Source organism: Herpailurus yagouaroundi, unplaced genomic scaffold (assembly GCF_014898765.1).
Source record: "Herpailurus yagouaroundi ecotype Mexico unplaced genomic scaffold, PumYag 188, whole genome shotgun sequence".
In the NCBI taxonomy this organism is placed as follows: domain Eukaryota; kingdom Metazoa; phylum Chordata; class Mammalia; order Carnivora; family Felidae; genus Herpailurus; species Herpailurus yagouaroundi.
The window spans coordinates 20,005,095-20,028,813 of NW_024412419.1; the positions used below are offsets into that span (position 1 = coordinate 20,005,095).

Sequence of the window (23,719 nt, forward strand, 5' to 3'; positions counted from 1 at the left end):
TGCTGAAGTACTTCCTCCAACGTTAGAAGACTCCATTAGATATCTCTTTCCCCACTGCTCTTCAAAAGGCAACTTAGCCCAGACAGCAAATAGAGTTGCATTCATAATATTGATTACAGAGCCTCAAATCAAAAGATTATCTCGTTCACTGGTGAAAAAAAAATAGCTGTGAGTAAGCCCAACATTAGTAAATTCCCCAAAGACTCTTTTCTCTTAAAAAAATAAAAATGAAAACAGTACTTCTATCTATTTTCAGTCATGCTCTTTAACACCTCTTCTCTGGAAAGCCAAGAAAGAACTTCCTATCCTGCTCTGGTTCCTCCACAAAGCCACCTAGAAAAGCAGGGCTTCAGAACCCCATTGCCAGTGAAATTGACAATATTTCTTTCAGAGTTGTGGGTCTAGTCTGATCTGTTGTGGTACACAGTGATTGAGATAATGAGCTGGTGGAGTTTACTTCTCTAAGCCACACAGCTGGATGTGTTGCTACCCTTTATACGGCTCTATCTGGTACATGGATTTTTCTTCTAGTCCAAATTTTGATGGGCAGGAAAATGCTTTTCACAAAGTAAGAATTCATCTTTGGTAAAGTCAGCATTCATACTACAAACAAAACCCAGACGCTGGATGCACTCGGGAGAGTGGTTGTTTTCATCCAGGTGCAAATTGAAATGAATGACAGAGCTTTCAGTTCTTCCCTGAACTGCTTCAAAATAATAGGGGGGGAATTGGCAGTTTTTCTGGAGAGCAAAAGAACATTTAAAGAGGCAATGTTTTTAGTTTTTCCACTGCTCTGAGTTACAAACTCATTCCAACATTATCAGCAATCTGGTAGAAATCTTCAAGACCAGGTTTTGTGGGAATACAAATTCAAGTTCTGGAAAAGTTTTCAGCCTTTTCAAATGAGACCTTCTTTCAAAAAATAAAATAAAATCAAGGCCACCACGTGTTTTTATAAATAAAGTTTGTAACATAAAGTTTGATTGTAACCATCCTCATTAATTTACATAGTGTCATCTGTGGTTGGCTTCATACAGAGTTGAGTAATTATACCAGAAACCTTGTAGCCTGCAAAACCAGAAATATTTCCCATCTGGCCCTTGGCAGAAAAAGTTTGTTGTGTTCATTGATGATAGTAAAACCAAAAGTTGAATTCATTAACTTTTGTCTTTTGCTTTGGCGTCTTTTCAATATAGGCCCAAAGTAAATGAAGGAATGTGTGGGTAATATTAATGGCAGAGTATGCTTTCTTTTATTTCTGCAAGCCACAAACTTTTCTAGACTATCGTGCCTCAATGATGAGTGCACAAGAACAGAATTAGACATTTAAAATTTATTTGATTCTAAGGTGATATTTAAAGTAAATATGATGGAAATTTTTACAAAATTTTGTACCCACTTCATGAATTCCTTGAAGCCAGTCCACAGCTCCCTCGTCTGTGAACTACAGTAAACATGCTACTCCACCCATTCCTCCTAAGTGATCTCATCTACTCCTGTGGCTTCAGTGACCTCTTCATGCTAATGACTCTCTTCTGTATCCCTAACCAGATCTCTTGGCTCTTGTGCACAGCTGCCTGATGACAGACATACTTGAATTTTCTTTTGACCAGCACCCAAATTCCACTTGTCCAAAGTTGGACTCATCAGTTCCTCTTCCCCTTCTCTCCATGTCTCAGTGTTCCAGTTGTAACAGACTTCTCAAGTTCCAAGGAAGCGTACATACCTCACTCTCTTTACTTACTAGGCCTTGTACATCGTGTATCCTCTGTCTCAAACCAATATCCTTCATTACCTGCCTCATTCCTGTTCCTCCCGTCTTCCAGAGATGCCTCCTCTGGGAAGCCTTCCCTGACTGCTCCCAATCATAAGCACCCATCACCCTGTCTTACAGCCACTTGTTCACCTACCTGCCTTACTTTTAAACAGCAAGGTCCTTGATTGAACAAAGCATTAACCCTTTTAGTTTCTCTGTTGCTTAGCACAGTGATCTGGTGGGGAGAGCAGCTGCTCAATGAATCTTTGAAGAAGTAAATGAATGGAAAGATGAATCCCCTTTCTAGTTGCTGCTGCCAAATGGCTGTGATACTGTTTATGGTCCAACAGGAATACTTAGCCTGGTCTAGGCAAAGACAGAACTATAGAAATTTTAAACTGGAAGGAACTAGATTGTCTAGTCCAAGGGATCCCAAGGTCCAGTGTGATAGCAGGGCCAGAATCAGAATTCTGACTACCCCTCCAGTTATCATTCACAAGCTGGTTCTTCAGACTAAAATGAGGTCATCTGATAAGGAAAACAGAATGTGAGATGAGTCCAGAAAGAAATGTCAGAAACTAGGCTGATAAACTTGCAATCTCTTACATCTTGTTCAACTTTGATTCTATAGAATAATGTCCAGAATACAATAAGTATCTTTTCCTCCCCCACATATATATTTTTCTGAAAAAAATTATTTCACCATTAGTGAGGTTAAGAATGCATTAGGAACCAAGAAGCATTTTTTCAAAGATCGCAACCAAAATGGTTAAAATTTAGAATGTGTGCAGATAGTCAACATATAAATGAAGATAAAGATGTTGGGGGGAAAAAACCACCTTCTAGAGTCATAGATGAAAACAATAATTTCTCCATATATTCTGACTCAAATTATTTATCAGAGATTAAATTACACATGGAGGAAGCAGCAGAGAGAAAATCTGTAGCTTTATTTATAAAATCTTTACCAAGAAAAAGGTAAACATATAATGAAAGAAAAAACAATAGGAAGTCTACAGTTGGCTCAGCTTTCACAGAAAATTTTAAATATTTTTAAAATCGTAGCCTATTAAAAAAAACAAAATTGGATAAGTTAACTACATTTCTAGCCAGGTTAACCAAACAAAAAGAGAAAAATCATTACAACAATGGCAAAACACAGAATATGCAATTATATTTATAAAGAGACATTAAAAACACAGAAACATGCTTATGATATAATCATAAGGGAAAGAAGCAGGTCACAAAATTGTGCAACATTTTATAAAGGAAGATTTGAAGGAATTATACTAAATTATAGGTAATCAAATTATGACATTATTTTTTTTTCTGTACCTTTATAACTTTCAGTACCTCAAAAGTATTTAACTATAAAATGTATTTTGTCAGGAAAAAAATACAAAGTGCCAGCATAACAGAAATCCTAGAAAAGAAATCCATTTTTACTCTTTTAAACTATTATGGACTTACACTTTTGCCTAAGGTGGAATAACAGGAACCAGATTTATTCTCCCATCTGAAACAAACAAAAAATCAAAGTACATTAAACCATAGTTTTTGAAATTGTCCAGACCATGCTACATGGAGAGGGAATCCAACAGGAGCCAGTGGTTTCTCTGAGTCGAGCCCATGGAACTGGGAGTCCAGGAAAGCCAGGCAACTAGAGGTCTCAGGAAAACTAGAGGTCTCATAGGACCAGGAAGGAGTCACACAGAGAGCCACAGAGATGTGCACAGGGTCCCACTCAGGGGTGTGTGTGTGAGAGTGTGTGTGTGTGTGTGTGTGTGTGTGTGTGTGTGTGTACAAACCAACGCTAGGGAAAAACACCTGGAAAGATTATAGAGAACAATCTACAAAGTTCGCACAGGGCCAGCTTCTCTTCCCACCAGCCAGAATTGAAATCCTCATAATTCGTGGGATGTCAAGTAGAATACTCAGAAGGGTTTTGCGTCAGTAATAGGGCAAAATATGCCCTAAACTCTGCTCTTGTCCCTTAAGGCACAAGACCCAAAAGAATTAAACTGTCTCCATATAATCTAACTACAACCCAGACAAAGTTTGAAAATAGTTAAAGGACTTTTAAAAATCTAGCACCTAACAAGGTAAAATCCACAAGGTCTGGGATCTGAACTTTTTAATTACCAAGCACGCAAAGATTCAAGATAATAAAACCAATGATAAGGAGAAAAATCAGTCATCAAAACCAACTCAGAAATCACACAAATGATAGAATTAGTAGACAGGACATTGAGTCATACAATTGTCTCAATGTATAATTTATAATAATTATACATTCTATATGGTCAAGAAACTGGAGGAAAGCTTGAACATACTAAGTAAAGGTAAGGATGATATAACTAAAACCAAAATCAAAGTTTTGGAGACAAGAAGGACAATGTCTGAGATGAAAAGTATAGTAGATGGGATAAAAAAGGAGATTAGGTATTACAAAAGAAAAGATTCATGAACTTGAAGATATAACAATGGAAACTGTATAAAATGAAATTGGAAAAAGACTGAAAAGATGCTAAATTCACTCCAGATTGATCTCATAATTCAATGCAGTCAAAATGTCAGCATGCTTTTTGAAGAAACTGACAAGCTTCTCCTAAAATTTATATGGGAATGTAAAGGACCCAGAGTAGCCAAGACAATTTTGAAAAAGAAAAGCCAAGTTGGATGACTGTCAGTTTCAAAAATTACCATAGAGTTACATCAATGAGGACAATATAGTATTAGTACAAGTGTGGACACACAGATCACTGCAACAGAATAAAAATCCATAAATAAACTGTTAATGTTATGGCCAGCTGATTTTCAACACAATTATATCAATAGCTGCTAATAAGAATTACCCTGCATAGAGGGGTACCTTGGTGGCTCAGTTGGTCAAGCATCTGACTCTTGATTTTGGCTCAGGTTATGATCTCACAGCTCGGGAGTTCGATCCCCACGTCGGGCTTGTGCTGACATTGCAGAGCCTGCTTCGGATTCTGTCTCTCCCTCTCCCTCTCTCTCTCTCTCAAATAAATAAACTTAAAAAAAAAAGAAGAAGAATTACCCTGCATAGAAAGGAATGAACTACCAATAAATGCTACAGAATGGTCAACCTCAAAAACACTAAGAAGCCAGACACAAAAGACCTTATAGGATTATGTTTATGTGAGAATTCCCCAAAAGGCACATCTGTCAAGACAGAAAGCAGATCAGTGGTTGCCTGAGGCTGGAGATAGGAGAAAGGAATGACTGTAGACAGGCATCGGAGGCCTTCAGGGTGAGAGATGCATGGCTCCATACGGTTTACTAAAAATCATTGAGTTGTGCAGTTCGATGAGTGAATTTGAGGCTATGTAGATTATATCAATAAAGCTTAAAAGGAAAGGACAGGGAAGGGAAGAAGAGCCCACAAAGGTGACTGAGGCATGGACAGAAAAACTTTGTCATTTTTCATTTCACACATGCATTTGTCTTAACCTTTTTCCCTTTCTAACTTATTTTTATGACACAGGTAATCTGACATATATGTGTTTCACACTTAAAAATTGGTGTAAGCAAAGAACAGAAAAAAAAACATTATACATAATCTTGGTACCCAAATCAATATCTCAGTTAATAGAAAGCATTCTTCCAAAGTTATTTTATGTTTACTTGTCTGTTTATACTGAAGTTTCCGGCCTTATTTTGAAGAAACTGAAATGTTTTCCCTACTCTGTTGAATAGTCTATTTTTAACTTCTAGTATGACAGATCCTTGGTGGGGGGGGTGGGGGTTCTCTTTTATGGGATTAATAAATTTATAGTATTCACTTAAATTAATTTGTGTTAATTTGCAGGAATGGTTCCCCAAGGTGAGGCCAGCTTTGCTCCATCTCTAAGCCCTGGGAGCTCCATGGTGCCGATGCCAATCCCTCCTCCTCAGAGCTCTCTGCTCCAGCAGACTCCACCCACTTCTGGGTACCAGTCACCAGACATGAAGGCCTGGCAGCAAGGAGCAATGGGAAACAACAAGTAAGGGGCAGTTTTTATATATGAACATCCCTGATCCTCTGCAGCACAGAACGCTCCTGCCTTCACAATCCAAATAGATTATTGGCTACTGCCATTTGCAAGTTCATGGAACTGAATTTTGTGTTTTAGCAAAGAAAAATAATGACTTTTAAATCCTTTAAGTTTCAAGTCATTTTTAATACAAATCTGTATGTTTACAGTATGGAAAAGTGACCTAATGGCCCCCAACCTTTCCATCCCACCCCCAGCATACCTGAAGAATGTGATCAACTCCCATGTGTAACAGAGCTTCCCTGGGACAGATATAGAAATGGGTACTTTAAAAAAAAAAAAAAAAAAAAAAAAGTCATTCTTTATAAAAACACTTAAAAATCCTAAAAGTCTTAGGGGTGCCTGGGTGGCTCAGTCAGTTAAACATCTGATTCTTGATCTCAGCTCAGGTCTTGATCTCAGGGTCGTGAGTTCAAGCCCTGCGCTGGGCTCCATGCTGGGCATGGAGCCTACTTTAGAAAATCCTGAAAATCTAAAGCAAGAATGGCAAAATATCAGAATTCACTAGAGCTGAATAGTGAGCATACAGGTTTCACCCTTCTCAGCACGTTTGAAAGATCTCAGAGCAACAGCAAAGGTTTTGAGGCTTCTAAGGCCATTCTGCCTCATCCAGCTTTTTGAATCTCTAGATTTTCAGTGGCCTCACCTTGCCCATTCTGCTTAGAATTATCTCACGGATGTCATTTTCCCCCCAAATCCTGGCTGCTGAACTTTTCACACTTCACTTGAGTTTTATAAGGGTTTTAATTAGGTTGTGTCTTGGTTCTAATGACAGGGAAGCCGTTTGATCTGACAACATAATAAGTAAGGCAGTTAAAGTTGAAAACTTAAGACCATATTCTCCTAAAGTTCACTGAAAGGTGAGAGGAAATCTTCTCTTTTGAGAACTGCGTAGCTCTTAGTGAGGACTGTGTGTGAATTAGGTAGAAATGGAACCATCTATATAACCTGCAGGAAGAAGTTAGTCTCCTAATGTGTTCTAATCCCAGCTACCTAAATTCACTTTAGAGTCCATGGTCCATGATTATAAACCCAACTAAACTCTTGCTCCATACCTACACCTAAGCACTTAAATGTGTCTTGGTAAAAACAAGGTCCGGCTGACAGGTCCACACCCTTTTACAGTTAAATTCCCTGAAAGACTGTACTCTAATACTACCTCTCCTTCCATTCCTTGTTGGCCAGTCAGGCTTTCATCCCTGCTGCTTTTCCAGAGTATTCTTGTCAAGGTCGGCAAGACCTCTACAATGCCAAATGCAGGGATCGTTGGTAGCATTTGATATAGTTGAGCATTTATTCTTTCTTGAAGCCCCTTCTTCATTTGGGTTCTGGAACAGCTTTCTCTCTTGAGAAAGGTGACTCTCATCCTATCTCTTGGTGTCCTCCACTGGATCTTCCTCATCTCCCTGACCTCCACTTGAAATCCTCAGAGCTCATTCTGTCTACTTGCTCCCTTGGTTATGCCATCCACTGTTAACGGCTATAAATGCCCATGTCGATGCTCCTGACTCCCCCCGCTTTAAATCTCCAGCCCCGACTTCTCCCCTGAACACCATGGTGTACATCCAGCTGCTCAGTCAACATCCCAGTCAGAAATCTGATAGGCATCTAAAACTTACCACGGTCTTCTTCCCCAAAGCTCCTCTCCTACCTTTCCCCATCTCCGTAAACTACAACCTCATTCTTCCAGTTATTCAGGAGAAACCCTCTTCTCTTTCCCTCACATCCCACATCAGACATCCCATCAGCAAATCACATCAGCTTCTTAGCAGCTCTCACTTCTTACCCGTCCCACTCTTTAGTGTGAGCCACCATCTTTTTCCGGGACCGTGCAGTAGCCTTCTGTCTCCTGCTTCCACCCTCACTCCCCTGCCGTGTAATCTCCGCATGGTAGCCAGAGTGATGCTTTCAGAACATGAGCAGTATGTCAGTCCATTACTCAGAACTCACCAACTTACTCCAAGTACAATATAGGGCCTGTGAAGCCCACGTGATCTTGTTCCTGGGTACCTTCTGACCTCAGCGGCTATTGCCATCACTCAGTCTGCCACACTGGTGTCTGTGTATTCTGGTGCTCACGTGTGCCAAGTACATTGCAAACTCAGGGCCTTTGCATTTTTAAGTCCCTCTGCTGGAATGTTCTTCTCACAGTAGCCACATGGTTTGCGCTGTCACACTTCAAGTCTCTCCTTAAATGTCACCTTATTAGACATAGATATTAAATGTCACCAGATGAAACTTCCCTGACCATCATTTCCAAAACAACAGCATTTTCTACCCCCTGATCCCCTCCTTGCCTTCTGTATGTCTCTTCCTAGTACTTAACACCACACATATTGTGTGTTAGTCTGTCTGTTTATGGTCTGTCTCCTCCAACTAGAATATAATCATCCTAAAAGCCAGGACTCTGTTTTTGTTACTCGGGTATGTCCATCCTTTAGAACAGGTGAGCACTTAATGTACATCTGTTGAGTGAGTGGATACAGAGATTCCCTCCCCTGCCTCGGTCACTTCTTGAATTCACATTCAAAGTGGACTTGAATTTTTCTTGTACTTTCACGGTTTTTGTGAACTTCGACTTTGCCAAATCACTTGAAGAAGAAAACAGATCAACTCTTCAAGCATTCGCACTTGCTTATTTGCTTCACGTGTGAAAGCGTATCAGTTGACACAGTCCGTGTGTATTTTGCGACCACTCCCTGTTTGTATTGCACAGTGCAAGACACCGCAAGGAGCAGGGGGGAGCTGCCCTTGCTGTCGAGTTACCGAGAGTCCACTTGGTGACAGGAGTGAGAGGAGTAAAAAGTGAAAACAAAGACTCTTTTAGTAGAATGATGTAATAGGGTTCCGAGACAGTGTAATGTGATTCTTTTTCATTATCTCTCCGGTGGCAAGAAAAAGAAAGGGTTAAAGCAAGGCTCTTTGTCCTGGAACGGTGCAGGTTTCTGTGTAACACTAATCCCTCTGAAGATTCCTAGCACTTATTAGCATTTTAAAGGCTAGGAAGGCCTGTTGTTTAACCCTTCCTTTTTAGACTTATTTGACCTGGAGCGCCTCCCTGCTTGTTAATACCTGTATCTATGGAAGCCACTTCAGGCCGGAAGTCTTCATCCTTACCTTCCCCCCTGCACCATGATTTAGGGGCTACCAAACACCTGGGGCTAGCCTAAGGAAACTGCAGTAATTGCCCCCAGGGTGGCCAGGAAAGCAGAGGGAGGGAGGCCTAAGGTGCCAGTGAAGCCTACAGTCCCTCTGAGGCCTAGAACAGGGAGTTATGCTGCAGAAGGGCGTGGGCTTCTTCTCATAATGGAAGAAACTGAAATGGAACTATTGGCAAGAGCAGTCTGAAAGAACTTAAGTGAATATAAGTCCCAAGTATAAAATGTGAAAAGAAATTAAATCCTAAACTTTTTTTCACTAAGAATGACATCATTGCAGCCCTTGAAGCTTCTGCAGGCATTAGCTTACATAGCCCTGAGCTTGAGCCTCCACAGTGGTGATTTATGTATCCGTTGACAAATGAGCATTGTCTGCGGCAGAAATGTTCTCATTAGAAAATGGGCAGCAAACTAATAGGTTTTTCCTCACCTTTAGTTGTGGGGACGCTGTACAAGCATACACACTGTACAGACATTAATGGCTCAAAGATGTATTATTGACCATTTCCTGGGCATGTAATTTTCTTTGAGCATTTGTGTTTTATAATTACTTGGGGAAAATCTACTTTTCTTCAGACATGATGGATAGGCTGTTTCTTGGCCTGTTAATTTTAGTATATAAAGTATGATTACCTTAATCTACCAGAAACTATAAATGTCAGTACATCCTGCTTACTTCCCAGGAGCTAGCAAGGAATAGATAAGCAATTGATGGGGTAAATGATTTTTAGAAATCAAATTCTCCAGAATTAACATTAAAATAGGTGGAATTTTACCAGCAGCTTATTGTTTAACAATTGATGATAATCATCAAACATTTGATGTTTTGTAGAACTTACAAAAGACACAACTCACATTATTTTCCTTTAGATGTGTGTATCTGTATCATTTAGAATTTTGGGGTTCAAATATAAAGTTTCCAGATGTATTTACTTGGGAGTTTATTCCATACTATTCTACCAGCTAAGAGAAGAAGCTGGTTTAACATTTAAGATCTTTGGTGTAACAGAAGTCCAGAACGAGGCCATGAAGAAGCAAGTCCATAAAACAAGCCCTCTGAAAAACATAATTGCCTTTGCATTTTGCTTCTAGAAAAGACATAAAGCTGTCTTTAGGCCTGAGAAGACCTGTGAAGTCTTTAAACATTTACATTTGCCAAATAAATATATCTGGTTATATTCCTCTTAGTTTATAGCATATCGAAAGCAGCCAGAAGCTGAAACTTTGAGAAATGATGGCAAGCTATAGAACACTGAATAAAGTCCCTTGAGTCTTAATGTGCATAAATAGTTAGAAATGCAACTTTCTGTATCCATCCTCAGAAACTGTGATTCACTAGGGCTGGAGTAAGGCCTGGGAGTCTCAATTTTTAATAAGTCCTGGCCTTGGTGCTATAGTGGTAAGCATAGCTGCCTCCCAGTTTTCAACAAGTCCCAGGGAATTCTCTTGCAGATGCTCTCTGGACTACAGTTAGAAAAACATTGGTGTAGATCCCAGAAAAATCCATAAATAAGAAGCAGTCTAAACCTCATCAGTTGACAACACCGAGTAATAACCTATGTCCATAAGTCACTTCTTCATCAGATATTTACCGAGTGCTTGCCATGTGCCATGAACGAGCAGCGAGACAAGGAATAAGTGAAACAAAATGCTAAGTCTAAGAAAATATACAAGCAATGACAATACAAGAATGCCATCTTTGAATTTGTTAATTTTTTCAATGAGCATCTATTGAGGATTGATATATATCCCAGGCATTTTGCTTAAATAGAACATTCTCTATTTGGGAATATAAAATGGCGTAACAAATTTTAGAATGGTTTTGATGGTTAAATGAGTAAACTTCAGTTATCTTGAAGATTTACTTATGTTCACAACTTACTTTCTTATTCAGCTAATTGGAGCTTAACAACTCGGATACAAGGCCAGATAATTGTCACTTAAAATGAGCTTTATGTAGTTATGAAATCCTCTGTGCAGAGTTCAAAATTCATCCGAATTTATATATTCAGTCTTTATATATTGTAGTAAGATAAAGTCTTACACGTCATTTAAAAACGTATAATATTTTCTATCGCATTTTATCTAATAATTAAGAAACAGAGTCCAGTCACATCATCCCCACGTTCACAATCCGTGGATGTAACTGGGATTGTTTTTGAGTTAACAGCGTGTTCAGTCAAGCTGTCCAGAGCCAGCCCACGCCTGCGCAGCCCGGAGTGTACAACAATATGAGCATCACCGTGTCCATGGCAGGTGGAAACACAAATGTTCAGAGCATGAACCCGATGATGGGCCAGATGCAGATGAGCTCTTTGCAGATGCCAGGAATGAACACTGTGTGCCCTGAGCAGGTAAGTGGCACAGCTGGCATGCACACCACACACCACGAGTCGTTATTCCAGGGAAAATCAGGTATGTTCGCAGTTGCTTGTCAGAAATTACCACACCACGCAGTGATGTGTGTTAATTGTTTCTCAGTAACACTAGGGGGGAGAAGATGCACTTCTTTATTTTTTTCCCCACTGTCTTTTGAGTTAGCCTCTCTTAAGATACACAGTGGAAATTTTGACAGACCTCCTAAGATTTTAGTCTCAAGAGATTTTAGTGTTTTAGATTTATTATAAAATGATACATATAATATATTGGCTCGGAGCATACCCCTTTATCTTCTGAACACATTTTCTTCATTTTTCCCTTTCAGTTCAACAAACATTTATTCACTACTTACTATATACAAAGGTAGTTCTGTGGGAGATAATACTGACAAGTTGGGGAGACACGACATTAACAAAGGAACAGTTGAATAATAGGACAAAACCTCTGTGTAAGAGATGGGCCTCCCTAGCGCCATACATATTTATGTCAGATTAGGAAGATGTACAATTAACTACTGAGAGTTTAAAAGAAAAACGCCTAATTAGGAAAGGCTTCTTGGAAGATTTGCCTAAAGAAAGAGAATAGAAAAGAATATTCAAGACCGGTTGCCACAGCATAATCTAGGCAGGAATAGAGGTTGAAAGTCTAATGAATGTTAAGGGGACATTTATATTATGTTTAAAGCAGAATTTATGTGGTAAGCTTTTTAGGGATCTCGCAAGCCATCTGAATGTTTTAGAGTTTATCCTGGAGCCTCCTGAAGATTTTTAAGGATAGAATGACTAAATTCAAAATGATGTTTAAGGTCATTGGGGTAACTGCCTATAGTTGCTATTCTCATTTTCAGCAACCACAAAGGAGACTGGTGACTAGACTGTGACCATGTAGCTATAATTTATAGCAAATCTTACAAACATGTGAACACTGATTACCTTTTCTATAGAATATTTTTTATTAAAAAATTTTTTTAACTTTCCATTCCTCATCCCCCCACTTTATATAATAAGTCCCTTAAGAGTTTAGCAGGGAAAAAATCAATAACTTAGTGATTTATTTCCTATAGCAAAATAGAAGACCTAAATAGTGTTGTTTCTTGTTCTTGTCCTTATTATTCAGTTATTAGAATTTTTCACTATCTCCAGAAGATTAATTTTTTTTTTCAACGTTTACTTATTTTTGGGACAGAGAGAGACAGAGCATGAACGGGGGAGGGGCAGAGAGAGAGGGAGACACAGAATCGGAAACAGGCTCCAGGCTCTGAGCCATCAGCCCAGAGCCTGACGCGGGGCTCGAACTCACGGACCGCGAGATCGTGACCTGGCTGAAGTCGGACGCTTAACCGACTGCGCCACCCAGGCCCCCCCTATCTCCAGAAGATTAAAACAAAATAATGAAAAATATAATGAATTAGGTAAAAGAATATTACACTTAAAGCATATTTCTTATATAGCTGGGTCTTGCTTTCCTATTCAGTTCGACAATCTGCACCTTTTAATTGGAGTGGTTAGCCCATTGACATTTAATGTGATTATTGGTATGGCTGAATTTAAATATCTCATCTTGTTTTCTCTTTGTTCCATCTCCTGCCTTTTGGGGGTTTAATTGAACACTTTAATTCAGTTTATCTCCTTTATTGGCTTATTAACTATATGTACCTCCATTTTGTTATTTTAGCGGTTGCTTCAGAGTTCAGAGCATACATCTTTAACTTATCGCCATGTACCTTCAAGTGCTATTATATGACCTCTTATATAAGAACCTCACAGCTGTTCCCATTTCTCCCTTCCTCTGCTGTTGTTATCGTACATATTGTGCCTACGTATGTCATATGCCCCACATGCTTTTACTTTAAACAACTAGATATATATTTTTAATTTCAATAAGGCTCCTGTATTTACCCATGTAGTCATTTCCAGTATTCTTCCTTCCTGTGTGTAGATCCGAATTTCCAGCTTGGTATCGTTTTCCTTCTGCCTGAAGGTCTTCATTTAACATTAACATCTTTTATAGTCTGCTGCTGATGAATTCCTTCAGCTCTTGTATGTCTGAGAAAGCTTTTGTTTCACCTTCATCTTTGAAAGTTTTCCCTGAATTCTAGGTTGGCTTTAGTTTTAGCTTTCAGTACTTTGGAGACGTTGCTTCACTGCAGTGTCTCTGATGAGGTATCTGCTGGCATTTTATCTTTGTTCCTCTGTACACGATTGATTTTTCCATCTCTGGCTGCTTTTAAGATTATTCTGCTTGTCGCTGGTTTTAAGCAATTTGATTACCATATGCCTTAGTGATTGTGTTCATGGTTCTTGTGCTGGGACTTCAGTGAGCTTCCTGATTTATGGATGTATAATTTTCATCAAATTTGGAAAAACATTGGCCATTGTTTCTTCAAATATTTTTTCTGTCACCACCCACCCCCCTTTCCTTCAGAGACTCCCCCACACACGCACATACCCCCCCCCACACACACACATACAAAGTAGGCCACTTGAAGTTGTCCCCCAGATCACAGATTCCCTGGGTTCACAGATTTGAGGGGGAGGGATGCAAGGTCAATTTTTTTTTTTTTCTCTGTGTGTTTGATTTGGGATAGTTTCTATTGCTGTAACTTTAAATTCACTAATCTTTTCTTTTGCAATGTCTGATCTGTTAGTTTTATTCAGTGTATTTTTCTTCTCAGGTTTTCTGTTTTCCATCTCCAGAAGTTCAGTTTGGACCTCTTTTATATCTTCCATACCTCTAACATGTTTAGTCTTTCCTCTTATCTTCTTGAACATATGAAATATGGTTATTATAATAACTGTCTTAATATTCTTGCCTGTCAGTTCTATCATCTGCATCATTTTGGGGTTGGTTTCAAATTGATTGACTTTTCTTTTCATCATAGATCATATTTTCCTGCTAATTTGCATGCCTGGTAAGTTTTTATTGGGTGCCACACATGTGAATTTTACCTCGTTGATACTCCTACATTCTTGAGCTTTGTTCTGGGACTGGTTAAGTTACTTGAAACAGTTTGGTCCTTTCAAGTCTTCCTTTTTTGTTTAATGGGACCAGAGCAGCATTTAGTATAGGGCTCATTTTCCTTTACTACTGAAGCAAAGCCTTTCTAGTACACTACCTGATACTATGTGAATTACATTTTCCACTCTGGCTGGTGAGGTCAGGACCTATTGCCAGCTCTGTGTGACCTTTGGGAATTATCCCATCAGCATCTTCACAGGTGACTCTTCCCTCTGCTTTGGGTAGTTCCCTAAAAGCCATTAACAGATCAGTACTAAGTTGCAGGCTCAAGGGGTCCCTCTGCACATCTTCCGAGCTTCCTCTCTGTGTAGCTCCCACTCCTCTGATATTCTGACCTCTGAATTCCAGCTGCCTTGACCATCTCAGATTTCCAGCTGTGTCTTCTCCACTCACGGAGCCTGCCGGGTTCTGCCTGGGTTCCCTGTCCCCGTGCTGGCTGCAGCCTGGAAATTCTCTGTAGATGTAGGCTGGGGCAATCATAGGACTCATCTCCATTGTTTCCCAGCTCTTAGGAGTCACTCTCCTTCATTGGGTTTGTCCAGTGTCTTGAGTGCCTTCGTTTCATATATTTTATCCAGTTCTTTCACTGATTCAGGCAGGGGATAAATCGGATTAATCTGATTTTCTCTTAATGACAAAAAGAAGTCGTTTGCTAATTAACTTGTGTGTGTGTGTGTGTGTGTGTGTGTGTGTGTGTGTGTGTGAATATAACTTTTATTGAAGTATTGTATAAATAGAATATACAGAAAAATATACAAGTCAGTGAATTTTCACAAACTGAACACTTCTTTAAAGCTGCCATTCAGATCAAGAAACAAAACATTATCAGTAGCACCCAGAGGTTCTTCTCATGCTACTTTCATGTCACTCTTCACCCCTGCAAAGGGAACCACTGTCCTGACTTATAACAATATAGTAAATTGCTAAGCTCTTTATTCCTGCTGCACTCCTATTTTCTCAGTGAGATTATTTGTCATTGAAGAATTTGGTCTTCAACTTAAACAACTTGCTTGTAATTTGGTCTTGTACTTATCTTTAATAGATAAATGATCCAGCACTGAGACACACAGGCCTCTACTGCAACCAGCTCTCATCCACTGACCTTCTCAAAACAGAAACAGATGGAACCCAGGTCAGTAAGAAAATTCTAAACCCAGAGCTGCCAAGTGTACTCTAGATACACAGGAAACTTTGTTCAGCATCATGGTTAAGAGCCTGACCTTGGGAGTCAGACCTGGATGTGAGTCCTGGCTCTCCTCTTCTTAGCTATGTCCTCCTGGGCATGTTAGAGGACTTCCCTGGGCTGCTATCTAACCAACAGAACTAACAAGTTACCTGCTTAGAGAACTGTTGAAAGGGTTAAATGAGAGAAGCTTTCCAAAGGTTTAATCCGGTGGTTAAACAGGATAAAGGGATCACAAATGGTGGCCACTAATTGTTATTTTGTAAATAAGCACCATTCTAAAACTCCTGTGTAATCCAAGTACCTCAAAAGATCTCAGTAAATTCAGAGAAAACAGAATGCCTGCTGTGTACTCTGCCTCCTTTTAGAAGTTCGTTTCAAAACAATTCAAATAGCAAGGATGGCCACCTTCCTATATTAACATAAATTTAGAGATTGTGGGTGTTTTAGTTCACTTTAGTAACTTTGGTTTGGTCGTTAGTGTCTTACTAAATGTGTATTTTAAAAATATTGTACAGGCATTATGGTAAAGTGAAGATACAACGAAACATGAGACATGTTTGCCCTTTAGGTGAACTTTGGGGGAGAAATGAGGAAAGGAAGTTTCTTTTGTGAAACACTTAACAATTTGCCCAGCACTGTGCTAAGCACTGTCTGCTTTATCTCATGTAAGCCTCCCTATGACCCTATGAAGGAAGTAGCATTCCAGTTTTTCACGGATGAAGAAACAGAAACTGAGGAGATTTAACCACGCACACAGTTCACAAAGCTAGAAAGGGGCAGAGCTGAGGTTCAAACCCACGTATTTCTAACAACCAAAGTTCATGCTCTTTCTGCCATATCACTTGAATGATAAAACATGTAGACATATGCACATAAATTGTCACATAACCAAAGAAGGCAAACTCAAATTTATATTACAAGTGACAGGAACCATTAGGTCTAAAAGAGAAAATGCTGTGAGGGTCAGAAGAGCATTTACACAGGAGCTGAACTGGACCTTGAGGACAGTTAACAAGGCAAAATGAAGTAGAAAGTGTCAGAGGCTGAAGGAAGGAGTGAGCTGGGAAATCTAGGGCATTGGGAGTAGAGGGAGCCGAGACAGGGAAACAGTAATACCTTAGCACGGTCCTGGGAAGCCAAATCCACTGAAGGTAAAGGGTTTGTAATAAGATTTTATAGGAAATAAGATTGGTAAAAATAGATTGGGGCAAATTTCTGGAGGCCTTGAATGCTAAATTCAGGGGTTTGGACTGAGTCCTACAGATGAAGTGTCCCCTAGAGGGGGCACAGTGATATAAGCACTAGCTCAGGCTTCATCTTGAGGGACAGAAGGAGTACTGGACAGCCTCCCCAGGAAGAGAAAAACCAGTCAGGAGCCGTGTCCATAGTCGGGGCATCAAGAAAGAGGATCTGAGGCCTATGAGAGTGAAGAGGGGATTCCGTGATGGGGAAGTGAAGTCTTCATTCACTGGAAGGTATTCAAGGTCTCACACTACAGAGACATATACTGGGCAGCTCGGCAGACTAGTGAAAACTAAACAACCAAGTTTAAAAGTTCTTGAGCTCTGAGACAGCAATTGCATTGACATAAAACTCTGCTGGAGAATCTTAAGAGGTTGAGACCCTGCTCTCATGCTGTTCCTCTCACCTGACAAATCGTAGGGCTTGCACGCTTCTTGCTCTGCCTGTCTGTGAAGGTGTGGCAGCATCTGAAGTCCTCAGAGGTCTGGGCTCAGGCACCTGTTTTTAAGTAGCAGTTCAAAATGGCTAAAGTTTGGTTTAATCTTTTTGATTTTTTTTTAATTTCAAAATAGACTATCTTAAAAACATTCTTTTTAAAGAAGCAAAATATTCTCTCTAGTTCGTTTGATCATGCCTTCATTAAGAATGTTTTTAAGTGTTTGGGGACAGAAACACCTTGTACTGTGGCCCAGTATTTTATATGTTGAAAGACATAAACGTGAAACTTTACATGCTGTTTTTTGGTTTTTTAAAATCAGTGCCTCCAAGCACTACAGCTTGTGCTCATGCTAAGTTTCAGTGGCAGAATCTTCTTTTTCTTATAGCCCATCATGTGATCTCTATTTGCTCCAGTGCTTTTGTATTTGTCAAACAGAAGCTTGGGAGCAAGTTAAATAGAAATATAGAAACAGATATACAGAAAAGGAGAAGGAAGAGAACCAAGAGAGGAGGGCTCAGGGAGGATTGAGGACTACCTGTATTTGGAGAGTGGAGATGGGGAGGAGGCAAGACAGGAGAGAACCGGAAAAGAACAGACTATAGAGAAACAGGAGGGAGACTAGTAGGGGGATTGTTGACACGGAGAGAGAGGAAGCCAGGGGTGGAGCTGTAGGAAAGAGAAGTTAGAGAACAGAGGTGAGGAGAGGGCACAGAGAAAGCCAGAGAATTAGACTCAGACAGAGAGTTGGTGTATGTTAGATGCACAGAAAAGAACCCAAAAGAAGACAGATAGGAGCCTGTGGGGTCAAGAATCAAAACTTGAGAAAACAGGCAGAGAAGAGGATAAAGAGGAAAGGGATGCTAATCTAAATAAAAGTTTAGTCCAGCAGGTTGAGAAGATAGCTCAGGGCTGTCTGCCTTCTCTGAGGGAGAGCAGTGTGGAGGTATAGATGGGTCAAGAGGAGAAGACGTGGGAGCTGGACTGATACACCAGTTGGGGGTCGGGACATTTGACATATGGCCAATAAAGGGTGATGAAAACAACTTTTATTCTATTAGGATAGAAAAGTTTTTCCAAAAAGCTGACTGTAATTGACATAAATTAGTGATGAATGACTGAAAAATGCATCACTAATCTAAAATACTTCATGTACCTATTAAACCTGAAGCACAAGTTTGCCAAACGCTTGAGACACTATTAGATGTACTTGGATGCCTTAGAAGCATCTCCGTTCTTGATCTGGAACATTCGCAAGTGTGATACTGGCTTTAATCAGTTCCACAAATGACTTTTTAATAAGGATGGTTGTAAAAACTAACTTCTGGCTTTGTTTTCCCAATAGAAAATGCTAGAACTATGCAACTTTAAACATTTTTAAGGAATACATGTATTATTACTGAAAGTAGCTAAAGGGAAAATTCACACTGTTCTCAGCTAGTAATTTACTGTTATTTTTAGCTCATGTGTTTAAATGAATTGTCTATCAGGAAAAATAAGTTAAATATAAAATTGTTCTAATATTTTGCTGTAATTCTAAAGGCAACATGTAAAAGAGCTATGTAAGAGTATATTTAGATACTACACAAATCTTCTGGACATTCACTTCAGTAATGCTGATGTCCTGTTACTGAGTTGTGGTGGTTTTTATTTTGCTAATACTGGGTTAAAGCCCTTAATTTTCTAACATCATAAAGTTTTTTTTTTTTTTTATCCCACTAAAGTCATCCATAGAATGCTTTTATAACCAGTTATATATACACATATATTTTTAAACCCACCACTGGACACCCAGACTCTGAAACTGGGCTTTTCCCAATCTTGGCAATATTAGCAATGATGCTCATTTTCATTATTGATGGCAACCCTGTAGGAGGCTTGACCATTCCAATTTTGATTTTATTTTTAAAGTGTGAACTTTCCAGAACCCTGAGCAAAATGAGTGCAGCGATTTTCTTTTTGTAGGACAAGAAGACAGAAGAGTTCTTCTCTGTGGTGACTACAGACTAGAGGAATGCTCTAGTGAGTTTCCACTTCAAGTAGTACCCACTCATAAGCCGGGGGGGCAGGCCCTTCTGTCTAAACACATCTTTTATTTGTGTTTCAGCAGGTGCAACAGGTTCAGGTGTTTGCTGACGTCCAATGTACAGTGAATCTGGTAGGCGGGGACCCTTACCTGAACCAGCCTGGTCCACTGGGAACTCAAAAACCCACGGCAGGACCACAGACCCCCCAGGCCCAGCAGAAGAGCCTCCTTCAGCAGCTACTGACTGAATAACCACTTTTAAAGGAATGTGAAATTTAAATAATAGACATACAGAGATATACAAATATATTATATATTTTTCTGAGATTTTTGATATCTCAATCTGCAGCCATTCTTCAGGTCGTAGCATTTGGAGCAAAAAAAACCCACAAAAAAACAAAAAAAAACAACAAAGGAATTCACTTTTGTTGGAAGATTGAGAGGTGTTTTTGTTTCTTTCTTTGTAAAGGCCTTGGATATTGAAAAAAAAAAATAACAAGGCAGAACAGTTGGACAATCTATTTCTTGAGCCAAATTTAATTATTCTTATTTTTGTAATCAGTCATTGGCTTCTTATCTGGATGAAGGCTTTTGGAGGAGAACCAAAACGACGAGTTCCAAGGGGAAGATGAAGCCCCGCCCCTGCTGGCTCAGTCCTGACCCTGACGAGGAAGAAGGGCCCAAGGGCCCGGTGGGGCTTTGCCTGTGCCCGTCCACCAAAGGCTGTCACGTGTGTCTGAATCAACAGCCCTCCCCTTCCCGACCCCAGGCAGCTTGTGTGTACAATCAGCTTCTTCTAGCAACTCTATATCTGTTGGCTTCAAGAGAATATTTTGCCTCCCATATGTACCCCTTCTCCTTTTTTTAAAGATGGATTTAAACCAAGATGCCTCCAGGAATGAGGACGAAATGAGTATATTCACAGAGGAATCCAAAAAATACAGTTTGGGGGAAAATGCAATAATTTTTGATGAGATGGGTGAAGGACAAGAAACAAGTTCTGTCAATTATTGTAGATAACAATTTTCTGATTAAATCTGGAAAAAAAAGGCAGCCTGTTCTTTCTGCTTTTATTGTATTAACAACTAAGGTAGCTAAAGTTATTTAAAATAAAGTTAAATTTATGATCCAAGTAGCTTATTTTTCCCTTTAAATCTCACTGTAAATATACTTGATTTCTTGTAGGAATTGATTTCCTCCTGTTTAATTTTATGGTTTTATTATCATACTCTTGATTTTTCTAAATTTGTGTGTGAATATATCATTGATTGAATTGCAGTTACATTTGGCTAGTAGGAGTTCATTATTTTAATAACTGTGATGCCATGTATGGATTTACTTTGAGGTTCAAATCAAAATGCCACTGCCAGAAAGAGCTGTTCCAGATGAGCTAGAGCCTACTGCCCTAGAGTGTCCCTGGGATCATCTAACTTGAGACAGTGCAAGGAATTAACACCAGAAGTGCACAGGCTACTTGTACAGAGAAAAATCAGTACTCAAAAAAATCTTCATTTGTTTTAGATTGACTTTGGGGATTTGAATTTTCATCAGCGCAAATACAAATTTCTCTCTCCTACTCTGAGGCTAACTGGTACCGTATTTTCCCTTTGTGTCTTGTCACTCTGCCACGTCTTGTCTCATCCTGGCCTGTGAGTCAAGGACCCAGTGAACTGCCTCTAGTTCTAGAAGTTCCACTGCAAGGCCAGGAAAGCTTGAGAAAGGTATTGTGGAAGAAGCAAAGGTAGATCCCCCCATCACTCGCCTTTACCTGCACCCCGGGCCTGTGAATGATGACAGCATCTGACATCGTGCGCCAGCTACCTCTGCTTCCACAGCAGGGAAGAGACCATAAGAACGAACAGCGGAAGAGGAGCATGGACTCAGACACCAAGGAAGAAGCCATTTTCCCAGGTCCTCCTTTCTGCATCTCACCACCCCTAGTTACAAATAACTCCATTGACAGCATCTACTCAGAAACTATATGGAATAAAAAGATTGCTGGAAGGGCTTACATGGGTAGCAACTATGAAACAGAAATAGGACACTCAGTTACAAACATTATCTCTTTTAGTTTTTCAGAAAATGCATCCCTGATTTCATTCATTCCCAGCTTGAACGCCCAGCCATATTACTCTAGTCCTTACCAAACTGCTCTAGGAGGTCATTTCTGTTTTGTTTGTGATATTTAGATGCGCAGACTTCAGGAAGTTCACCTTTAACTTCAGCATTCCAGATGAAGTTTCCTGCCTCAGTGCTTTTGCATAAGGAACTAGTTTTTAAAAGCGGTAAGGAAAATTGGAGATGCTAATAACATCCTCCCATCCCAACTGCATCTGAAAGTATGCATGTCACCTTCAAGGTTTTATAATTGCACTGTTTGTTTTATGTATGTACAGATTAAAATTATTGCTACATTTGAGGAAAATAAAATTGCTTGCTTCTATGTAATTCCTGTCATTCCACAGGAAATTCACTTTTCCAGCTACTGAATAGAACTTGTTTAACAACCTCCTGGGTTGCCTCTTCATTTACAGGGAAGAAATGAAACCTACATCCTGCAGGAATTGCCAAAGCCCCAGTGACTAATGAGTAATTAAAGGATCATAAAAGAAGGGATCCCTGAAGCCAACTGTCCTCGAAGTCACCCTGATATGAACCAGTTGAAAACTGAAAAGGTCAAAGTAAAGTCATGAGAGTGGGCCATAAGGAAATTTTAGCTCTGGCCATTTGATGATTAAACACACTGGCCCTGCTGTTTCTGGACCCAGGAGATCTAGTCGGGGCAGCCCCCCATAGCTACAAGACACCATCTCTCTCTCTCTCTCTCTCTCTCTCTCTCTCTCTCTCTCTCTCTCGCTCTCTCTCTCTCTCTCTGGGTCATTGTTTTTTATATACTGACATTTATGATTAGTATGCAGATTGCAGAGATGTTGACTCTTACTTAAGGAGGCTCTTCATTTTGTCTTTGCACTTTGTAAAAGGCAGCTCCTGTCTCTTGTTGATGTGTTTGTAAAGCACCAACGCTTGGTTTTAAACCCACCAATGCTTGGCTAAGTAGGCCAGGGTAAGGAGGGTAAGCAAATGTGACTCTAGAAGACATTCCACACACATTCCTATGTATAAATACACACGGATTTGGTGGCTGCTCTCTGCCGTCATGCTTCTGGGAGAAGAAAACCTTTCTTCTCGAAGTTGGGGTAAGGTAGAAATGATACATCTCTTAGATGAATCTGAACGTTGATTTAAATTTATGCTAATGTAGGGGTGGAAAGGCCATTAGAAAAACAAATAGGAACACTTGAGGGAAGAGTGAGGTTGATATAGAAGAACTTCATCTTCTTTATGGTTTGGCAAGATAGGTTTGTACCTCCAAATAGTCTCCTGGGCCCTGAAAATCAAAGCAAATAAAAGGACAGTTGCCTATTTACAAAAGAAACTGTGCTGATTTCCTCCTTGACGTGAACTACTCTTCCCAGGAGAGCAGCTCCACTTGAAAAAAGTGAATAATTCGGAGCAAGCTTGATCCTTGGCCATTCCTGTACCTCTGAAAAAGATCTTGATGATGTAATTAAGCCCATAAATTCTTTTTATTGGAGAAAAACTGCCAAAGAAAGCATTCCTCTATCCAGAACCTTGCCTGCCAGCCCTAAATTAGTTTTCTTTATATATTTTATTTTCATTGCCACAAGAGCTCTTAGCAAGATTAAGGAAACCCAAAACTCTGGCCTCATTTAACATATTTTATTGTCTTTATCCAAGGTACTAAGATGTGGAAGAATCCAGACAGACACGAACCCTGCCTTCCCACAGCTTATATTCACATGGGAAAGGACTTCCATAGTAATAATCACAATGGACTAAGTGTAATGTACTAAGGAGAGTTAGAAGTTGCTTTGTGAACTTCTTGTCTGGAATGAAACCTTTTCTGGAGGGTCAAGGAAGGTTTCCATACCGAAGAAGTGGCATTGAGGTGAGGTTTGTCGGATGAAGAGGTAGCTCAGAGAGGGGCAGGGTGAGAATTCTGACAAACAGGACATGTGGAAGGCCTGGAGGCAGGAAGGAGCCTCAGAGAGCTGGAGTTTTTTAATTGCTAGTCTGAGTTCTCCTAAACATGTTATTAGTATTACGTCTGCCGATGAACTGGAAAGTAATTGAAATCAGCCTTTGGCTCCAGGAGGAACGTGAACCAGGCTTCGGGACCCCCTCACCTGGAAATTGTGCCAGCTGGTAGCTAAGGTCTCTTCCCTAACTAGCCCTGTCCAGCCAGAAGTACAGGCTTTTATATCTTTTGTGCCAGATGGGCCACAGTAATCTGTTGTAGCAGGTGACCATATCAAGAACATTTAGGGAAAACACCTTTGTACTGTAACAATTCCTAAGGTGCTTTTAGTACATTGCCTCATTTAATCCCTGCAGTCCTTTGAGAGAGATATAAACAGAAAACAGACTGAAAGCTTATG

At 39.8% G+C, this 23,719-nt stretch overlaps 1 protein-coding gene across 7 annotated transcripts in view; it reads left to right on the forward strand.

The window, feature by feature from the left end:
• The window catches only part of NCOA1 (nuclear receptor coactivator 1), a 241,529-nt gene extending 219,759 nt beyond the window's left edge, over nt 1-21,770 (forward strand). For 4 of the 7 annotated variants that reach the window (XM_040496199.1, XM_040496198.1, XM_040496200.1 and 1 more), the window contains 4 exons: nt 5,589-5,763; nt 11,143-11,326; nt 15,412-15,501; nt 19,341-21,770. In XM_040496199.1, the coding sequence (XP_040352133.1) occupies nt 5,589-5,763; nt 11,143-11,326; nt 15,412-15,501; nt 19,341-19,511 (620 nt within the window). In that variant the 3' untranslated portion in view covers nt 19,512-21,770. Of the gene's footprint in view, nt 1-5,588; nt 5,764-11,142; nt 11,327-15,411; nt 15,502-19,198; nt 19,256-19,340 lie in introns of all 7 variants that reach the window. The other 3 variants (XM_040496204.1, XM_040496202.1, XM_040496201.1) reach the window with 3 other exon arrangements.
• The last annotated feature ends 1,949 nt before the right edge of the window (nt 21,771-23,719 follow it).